At 31.3% G+C, this 9,566-nt stretch overlaps 1 protein-coding gene across 1 annotated transcript; it reads left to right on the top strand.

The window, feature by feature from the left end:
• The first annotated feature begins 342 nt into the window (after nucleotides 1-342).
• On the top strand, nucleotides 343-9,128 carry LOC132275438 (uncharacterized). The gene is made up of 3 exons (XM_059776935.1): nucleotides 343-471; nucleotides 7,441-7,827; nucleotides 7,923-9,128. Exons 1-3 carry the CDS (start codon nucleotides 343-345, stop codon nucleotides 9,126-9,128), a joined length of 1,722 nt encoding a protein of 573 aa, XP_059632918.1.
• The last annotated feature ends 438 nt before the right edge of the window (nucleotides 9,129-9,566 follow it).

The raw sequence follows: 9,566 nt of genomic DNA, 5'->3' as shown, positions 1-9,566 counted from the left end.
ACTGAAATTCCTCCAGAGTAGGTCACAATCGCTCAGATCTGGATCCAACTCCCAAAGATCGAGTCTCGATCAACCGAATTGGTCTGAATCCACTCGATATTCCTCATTGATCAACCAAACTTCCATGCGATTCCCACAGACGGCGCGAATTGAAGATACAAGAAATTCCTTTTCCCACTCTCTCTCTAGAATTCCTATATCTCAACCCAAAAAAGATCCCCCTTTCTTTACCTTACTCCTCCTATTTATAGAGATTTACAAATGTCGATGGACTGCTGGATCTAGGCCCGTTCCTCCATGAGTCCCGGTCCTCTTTGATGGGCCTATGCGCGTTCGGCCCATATGGTAGTGCCTTTTTATGGGCCTGACCCACCTGTATGGACTCAATGCCGCGTTTGCAAGTCATATCCGGCCCATGTCCTATCGGGCCTCCTCAGTATTGGAGGAGGCAAAAGCGTCGGTGTTAAAATCGTATGCTAAACCAGTATGTAGGGAGACAATATCTGGTGTGGAAACTGATTAAATAGCATAGACTACAAAGGTCGATAGTTTATGTTTATATAGTAACCATAGGTACGAGATAGAGTAGATAACTGAATTATAAGAAGTTATTACTTTCTACACTCAGTATTGTCCAGGAGGATGAAAGTAGTTGCAGATATTCTTAAACGTCAACACGATACAAAATGGTTGGTATGTTAGAGGTAATTTGGTTTAAGGATTTAACCAAGATCAATTGAGAGCGTTAAATAAAGCTTTCAGAGTTACGTATTGGTATGACATTGCTTAAGGATTTGTATGGACGATCTTTAACGATTTTCCATTCGTGGATACTTATTTAAAAAAGAGTTGAATTATGAGTCCTATATTAATTAAGGACATATTTATGGAGATTACTTTTATTAGAGATCTTTTGTGCACTATCATAATAGGCGAAATAATTAGGTTATCATAAACTCGTCTAATAGAGTTCGAAAATGGAAAGCGGGTTATTACCTAAAGCATTTTTTCAAAACGAGTATAACGTGAATTAGCAATAACGTGGAGGTTATTATCTCATTATGTGGATTATTCATATTTTGGTTTGATTAGGCCAGAGTCTATTGTTGGCGCTATTATATTTTGCACATCATGTGTGTGTAAACGGACTTCCTGTATTTTTGCTGTAAGAAAATAGAGTAATGGGAAAATTTCCTAACGTATATAAGTTGGTGAGGTTATGTTGCACATACATGCAACAAGTATGGATTAGTTTAGCATAGCCTTAATAAATTACAAGATATGTCTGCTAATTATAAGCAGGTGTGGATGGATTAATTCCACACGGATAAAGAAAGAATGAAAATTTGGATTAAATAACCAGAGTTTCATGTCATGAATTCATGAATTCCGAGGACGGAATTCCTTTTGTTAGGGGTGAAGAATGTAATACCCCGATATTTTATAAAAGATTTATTAAGTAGGATTAATTCTTTTTATTTGATTTTTAAATGATTTGTTTGATTTAGTTGGAAATAATTATTTTTATTTTATTTTTAAATGATTTGTTGGATTAATTACTTTATTTAATTTTTAAATGATTTGTTTGATTTAATTGAGTGTTATGGTTAATGGTCTTATTTTTATTAAATTATGTTTCGTGATTATATTTGTTGAATTGGTGTGTTGGTTTGCTTTGTGAGAATGTCATGATTGGGTTGTTTTAAGTTATTTATTTGATTACGTGTGTTTTTTTATGCTAGTGTGATTTTATTGTGAACTAATTATAATTATTAGACTTAATTGGATTATTTTATTTATTTAAGTTAATGGGCTTGGACGTAAGGAAGGTTGGACCAAATGATATGATCTTGGGCTTGGATGAAGCTTTATTGGGTTAATTAATAAAGGCCCATGGTTATTTGATTATTTTTGGTATAATTATAAATATATATATATTTTTAATTATATATAAATATAATTAATTAATAAGTGTTACGGAAGGATATATATATTTATGGATGGATATATATATATATATATATATATATATATATATATATGATATATGATTTAATTGCCCAATGGTTAATTATGGGAGATATATATATGTATATGTAATATAATATATGTTTATATATATTATATTATTTAAAGAGTATAATTTAATTATTTTATTTGGTAATCCTATTAGGAATATAATTTAAGTTTTTATGTGTATAAATATACGCATAAGGTTTAGGATTAAAAATTTTACACGTTAGAAAAATAAGAGAAGTAGAGAGAAAGAAAAAAAGAGGAGGTCGACAAGGAAGAGACCGAATCTGAGAAAGAGGATGTTGGGATGGAAGAGTATTGAAGCGGTGATTTTGTTTCAAAACCTTCAGGCGAGTTTTCTCTATCTTTCCTCTTAAAATCCATAAGGATTTCACCTTGAGTATCAAGGCTTTAATTAAATTGTTAATTTAAATCATGGTTAGAACAGAGTTAATAAAAAATATTAAGTTAATTTTATTTGATTAAATCAGGATTAAATTGGAGAATTAAAAGCATGGTTTATTATTATTTTTGTTTTTGGAATTGTAGGGTTTTAATTATATATATAGGCTGTATATATTTAAAATCAATTGTAATGCTTGATCTATGACCCAAGAGGATTATTTAGGGTTTATAGAATTTTTGAGAATTTTCTGAAATTTTCTAAAATTGTTTTATATTTTTTTGAAATTATTTAGAATTATTTATATTTATTCTAGAAAAAAAATTATATATTGTTTTATATATATATATATATATATATATATGAGAGGTCCTGTAGCGGCGGCGGCATGTAAGAAAATTAGGTTAGTAATCTAGTGCGGCATGGTGTAGTCTAATAGTGTGTACAAGCGAATCTAGACCATTGGATTAGTTTAGTTAAATGGGTTGATATGGTGTGGTGCAGCTTTATAAGAAATCAGTGCACCTGGGATTTGAGCCCTAGATGAAGATGGGCCAAAGAGGGATTGATTTGGTGCGTCACAGGAGCATGGAGACGCGGTGAACTGATCTGGTGTAACACGCACATAAGGAGACTATGCATCCAGCAAATGGCAGCATGCCACATCAACCAGAAGGAGGATCAGGCGCGTGGGGGCGCGTGTTAACACATGGCAGCTTGTGGAGGCGCGTGGGAGCGCGTGCAGGGGTGTAGGAGCTTGTGGTGGCGCGTGGGGGCACGTAAAGCACTATTTAAGGTTCTGTTAAGGTCCTGTGAGGTCCGGTGAATTTCCAGAATTGGTTTTAAGCCTATTAGGATTGAAAACAACTACTATAGGAGGTGCTCTTGGTGTCCTGAAAGCCATAGAGTGTTACTACATTCATTAGTAACATTTACTTTGCGTAAATATAATAACTTATTATATTATTAAGGAATGTGGCGTATATATGTATATATAAAATTATATATATGTGTGTGTGTGTGTGTGTGTGTGTGTGTGTATACATAGATTTGATTAAATTATGATTCGCATGGAAGGAAGGATATATATATATATATATATATATAGGATTAAATAATCAAGGATTATTTGGGAAAGACATATTGTATATGTGTATATATATGTATGTTAATTAAGGTTATTAGTGTTATTATTCTTATTTAATGTATCTGGATAGACTGGTTATTAAATTAGGGATTTGCTTGTAATCTAAGATATCCATGTATAAATTAGTTATCGTTGAGCCTACAATTTGTACATGAATGAGTTGCCATAGGCGTAAATATATATTGCCTGAATAGAATATATATATAGGAAGCATGGATGAGTTGCTAGTTATTAGTATAAATATATATACTTGTAGGGGCATGGTTGAATTGTCAATGTATAACTAAATATACATGTGGAGGCATGGTTGAATTGTCAATGTATAACTAAATATACATGTGGAGGCATGGTTGAATTGTCAATATATAAATAAATATATTTTTAATGGCATGGTTGATTTGCCAAATGGTAATAATATTGTTATGTGTTAAATGATTAAAATATATCATTTATGGCTGGTGTATGTATAAGTTGGATTAGGGTTAGATATTCTTAAATTAGAATAGTCTAGTACTGACAGGTTAGTGTATTATTTTTATACATATTAGTAAAATAATACTGGTGGACACATGGATGATTTGTCAAAGTTTAGATTTTGGACATGTGATTTAAATAATTAAAATCATTATCGGGTTTGGGATTAAATATAATATTCTTTTTATTATAATTTATTGTTTAAATGATTAAACAACTGACTAGGATGGAATTAGGGTTAAAGGAGTTTCTTTTTAAAATAAATGGTAGATTGGTCTGGGAATGATTATTTTTTTAATAATTGGTTAATAGGTATGGAAATTTAATAAACCTATTAATGGATGTGATTAGTATAGTATATATAATTATATATAGACATGTATATCGTGCTTAATTAAAGTTAAAACTTTATTAGGTTTGGTTTTGATCAGAGATGATCTGCTTATTGGTTTTCAGAGGCCTGGTAGAGTGAACTTACTCATAGGGTTTAACCCACGATTTATTTTTCAGGTTATTAGAAGTTCAAGTCTCAAAGTTGAGGATCCACAACTAGAGGACTTATCTAATCTTTCTATTTTATTTCATAGTAGGATATTATTACTTCAGTATTATTTATGGATTTATGGATTTTGGTTAAGGGGTCCTTGAGTTACGGATTCCCAAGTTGTAACCATTGGCAAGTTATTAATAGAAATTTTTATTCCTTAGTTTTCTTCAGCATATTATTTATTCTTTTTATTTCATTTTGTACTCTGTGCTTGTTTGAAATACTTTAATTGTTTTGATATCCCCTACTTTTGTGCGCGGACTTGATCAACCCCTGTTCCGAAATTAGTGTGTATCACATCTCCTACCTCTATAGTGGTCAACATCACATCATTCTCTAAAGTATCAAAGGCCGGAATCAAATCATGATCAAAATAAGGAAAGTCCTCATTAATCATGTTGTGCTGTATTGAATTAGTCATTGATGGACTCATTAACTTCTCAAATTGCTCACGTACTACTTCTTCCTTTTCACTTTCATTATCCTCATCTATATAAATTAAAGTTCTTGCCATTTTTTCATTTGCCTCTTCTTCCTACTCTTAACGAGAAAGAGTACTTACAATTTGCTCAACTTGAGCTTCAAGCTTGGCTAAGATTTGAGAATGAGAATTAATATCTTGAGTTTGTGAATTAAGCCCATCAAGTAGAGCTAACACTTATTCTTGAAACTCGGGTGAATAAGGTGATGGAGGTAGTTTTTCATAAAATGGTGGGGGAGGGCAATAGTCATAAGAAGGATTAAAAGAGTGATAAAGTCCATAATAAGATGATGCATTAAATGAATTGGACTCAATCTTATAAGGATTAAAATATGATGGAGGAGCATAAGGTGAAGGGATGTAATTTTTCCCTAAACTTGGATCAAACAATTCTTTCATTCAAAATTAAAATCCAAATGCAAGAAAAAAATTTGGCCTCCACACGGGCCGATGCTTGGACTTGAAATAAAGCAATGAACTGAGCCTCAACAAGGGCTATCACAAGCATGCAAAGAAGTGCACAATTAAAATATAAGAGTTTCAAGAATTGCTCACAAACAGTGGCGTAGCCATAGGGGACAAGTGGGGGCAACTGCCCCCACTGAACTTTTAATTTTTTATTTTATTTTACTTTTTTATGGAAAGATTTTTATATACGTATACTAAAATTTAACAGTGCACATATATATACTATATATATATATATATAATCAAAACTCGTTCACGGTTTTACACTTTCCCACAAAATATAATTTTTTTTTTCACTTTCCCAAAATATTATATTCTACTTTCCCAAACAATATGATATTTTTTTTTACTTTCTCAAAATATTATATTATTTCCTACTTTTCCTAAAAAAAATAAAGATATTCTCACATTTTTTACTTTGCCACAAGCAAATGCGTTGTTTCCATCGCATTTTCAATTTTTTAGTCTTCAATATTTTTCTTTCCGCGAGTCTTCAACATTTCACAAATTCACAATCCAAAAAAAGCAAGCGGAGCAACCATACTACTTTACCAGTAAACAGAAACTCGGTAAGTCGTACTATTTTTTTTATCATCTAAATTTATGATTATTATTTGATATTATAATTTTAATTAGAAAAATTATTAGTTATTTCTATCAAAATTATTTTAGGGCTTGTTCTTTCAAAATTTAATTTGTGTAATTGTGTTACTAATTATATTTTTATATATATGACTGAAGAATTTTTTTTTTTATTTGCAGGCTTGCAGCCCAAATCAATGAAATCACATATTCACTTACTCTATCAAATTTTGCGATTGATTGGATTATATGGTTTTAACTTATAAGATTAGTTATCTTCATATCTTTGTTTTTTATTTTATTTTTAATATGAATGAATTTTTATTATGAGTCGATTGATAGACATGGTAGTTATTAAGAATATTTCTTAATTCTTATCATGAAATTTTTTGGAATGAAATTGGTTATCAATTATCATGTAATTTTATTTTTACATATGTGATATATAATATATTAGAACAGTTATATTTAAGTAACTATGTTATTTTTTTTTCATATTTTATTCTTCATTCATTGAATATGATATTTTTTTTTTTAGTATATTTATTTCATTATTTGAATGAGCTTATTTTTTAAACAGCAATGAATAATCTAAAAAGATATTACAAAAGAATACAAGACTTGCCATCCCCTCAACCTCAAGAAAGAAATGATGACAACCCAAAAAAAAGTCAAATCTTCCTTTAGGTCAACCTCAAGAAAGAAATGATGACAACCCAAAAAAAAGTCGTACGGAAATTAACTTACCAAATCTTCGTTCAGATCCTGGGTTACAAACTAGGATTACAGATTACAATCCCAATATTCAAGACCAAATTCGCAGAGCATATATACTAAAAGGTCTTTGTCAACCTCAAAAACACAAATTTCCACAAAAGAAATTTGGACAAGCATTAGTGTTAAGACGATTTAATCCTGATTGGTTTAATGATTATTCTAATTGGTTAGAATATAGTATTTCAAAAGATGCATTATTTTGTTTATATTGCTATCTTTTTAAGCATAATATAGGAGAACAATCAGGTGGTGACTCTTTTGTTAGTGAAGGATTTTCAAATTGGAAGAAGAAAGACAGACTTCAAATTCATGTTGGAGGGCCAAATAGTGCCCACAACCAAGCTTAGAATCAATATGAAGCTTTAAATAATCAAAATCAACACATTCAAACAATAATTTTCAAGCAATCAGACTAGACTAGAATTGATTATCGAAAGTGTTTGACTGCATCAATTGATTGCATTCGGTATTTATTAGAACAAGGGCTTGCATTTCATAGTTATGATGAATCTGAGCATTCAAGTAATCAATGAAATTTCCTCCAGCTTTTAAAGTTTCTTGCTAATTATAATGAGGATGTTAAATCAGTAGCATTAAAGAATGCTCCTGAAAATCTTAAGTTAACCTCACCTGATATTCAAAAGGATATTGTGAATGCTGCTGCCATTGAAACTATTAGTGTTATTATTAGTGATATTGGAGATGAACTATTTTCTATCATGATTGATGAATCTCGTGACATATCAACAAAGGAACAAATGGCTGTTGTATTTCATTATGTGGATATGGATGGTGATGTAATTAAACATTTTATAGGTGTGGAACATGTTACAAGTACCACTGCTCTTTCACTTAAGATGGCAATTGATGAACTATTTTGTAGGCATGAACTAAGTATAACTAGATTGCACGGCAATGATATGATGGAGCTAGTAATATGCAAGGCAAATTTAATGGTCTTAAAACACTAATTTTAAAGGAAAATGGATGTGTTTTTTATGTCCATTGTTTTGCTTATCAACTACAGTTGGCTCTTGTGAAAGTTACAAAAAGTCATGTTGATATCACTACTTTTTTTAGCTATGTTGCTAATGTGGTCAATGTTGTTAGGGCTTCATGTAAACGTTGTAATATTCTTCATGAAAAACAAGCTACCATGGTTATTGAAGCACTCAACAATGGTGAAATTGAAAGTGGACGGGGTCTTAATCAGAATACTACTTTGAAGCGTGCTAGTGATACACATTGGGGCTCTCACTATGATACTTTAATCAGCTTGATTTCCATGTTCTCATCTGTTATTGATGTGCTTGAGATAATTATAGATGATGGATCATATGTTGAACAGAGATCTGAAGCAAAAATTTTATTGACACTCATGCAGTCATTCAGTTTTGTCTTTACTCTCTATTTAATGAGAGCTATTTTGGGAGTTACAAATGAATTGTCAAAGGCACTGCAAAAGAAAAATCAAGACATTGAAAATGCTATGTCCTTGATTAAAGTATACAAGAAAGAACTTCAAATAATAAGAGAGAGTGGTTGGGATTCTTTACTCGATCAAGTTTCTTCTTTTTATGAAAAACATGGTATTGAAGTTCCCAACTTGAATGATACACTTGTAACTCCAGGACGATCACGACGTAAAGCTAATGAAATCACAAATTTGCATTATTATCATGTGCAATTTTTCTATGCTGTGTTGGACATCCAACTTCAAGAGCTGAATAGTCGTTTCAGTGAGTCAAACACTGAGTTGCTTATTTGTATATCGTGTTTGTGTCCAGATGATTCATTCGCTTCTTTTGACAAGGAAAAACTAATCCGACTTGCTAAATTTTATCCAAGAGATTTTGCTTCGTTAGACCTCCTGAAACTTGGTGATCAACTTAACACTTATATTATTGACATGTGCTCTAACAAGGAGTTTTCAAATTTAAAAGGAATTGGTGATCTTGCTCGAAGAATGGTTAAGACAAAAAGAGACAAGGCTTATCCATTAGTTTACTTGCTTTTGAAATTGGCATTGATTTTGCCAGTTGCTACTGCCACAGTGGAGAGGGCTTTTTCTGCCATGAATATTTTGAAAACTCGACTGCGCAATCGAATGGAAGACGAATGGATGAATGATATGATGGTTGTGTATATTGAGAGAGACATATTTAGTACTGTTAACAATGATGTTATTATTCAACGCTTTCAGAATATGAAAAATCGTCGAGGGCAATTGTGAATGTACAAATAGAAATGTTATCAATCAATGTTTCAATTTTTACATATATTATTTTGGTTCAAATTATATACATATATTATACATATATATATATATATATATATATATATTGCTGCTATTAAAAATTGCCGCCACTGGAAGAAATTCCTGGCTACGCCACTGCTCACAAAGGTCCTTAAGCAACTTCAAATTTTTATGTTAGCTTTAAGCTCCAATGATTGCTTCAAGTTCCAAAGTTTGCTTTCTTGTAGTCAAGTACCTAATTGACAAATAATATCAAGAATGAGAAATGAATATTGTTGACGCTAAATTCGGCTCCTAAGATCTGATTCAGAATTGATATAATGCGGGCGTGCCAGAACCAATATTGTGGTTCGAGTGTGAGTTGTCAACGTTAGTATCTTTGGGAAGGTTGACTTTCAGGCGATGCAAGGATAA

This window comes from Cornus florida, unplaced genomic scaffold, assembly GCF_030987335.1.
Source record: "Cornus florida cultivar Cherokee Brave unplaced genomic scaffold, ASM3098733v1 CherokeeBrave_3.0.0_Hap2_Chr01, whole genome shotgun sequence".
Taxonomy (NCBI): domain Eukaryota; kingdom Viridiplantae; phylum Streptophyta; class Magnoliopsida; order Cornales; family Cornaceae; genus Cornus; species Cornus florida.
Note: the sequence above shows the minus strand (reverse complement) of the source record. Positions and strands in the feature narration are given on the sequence as shown.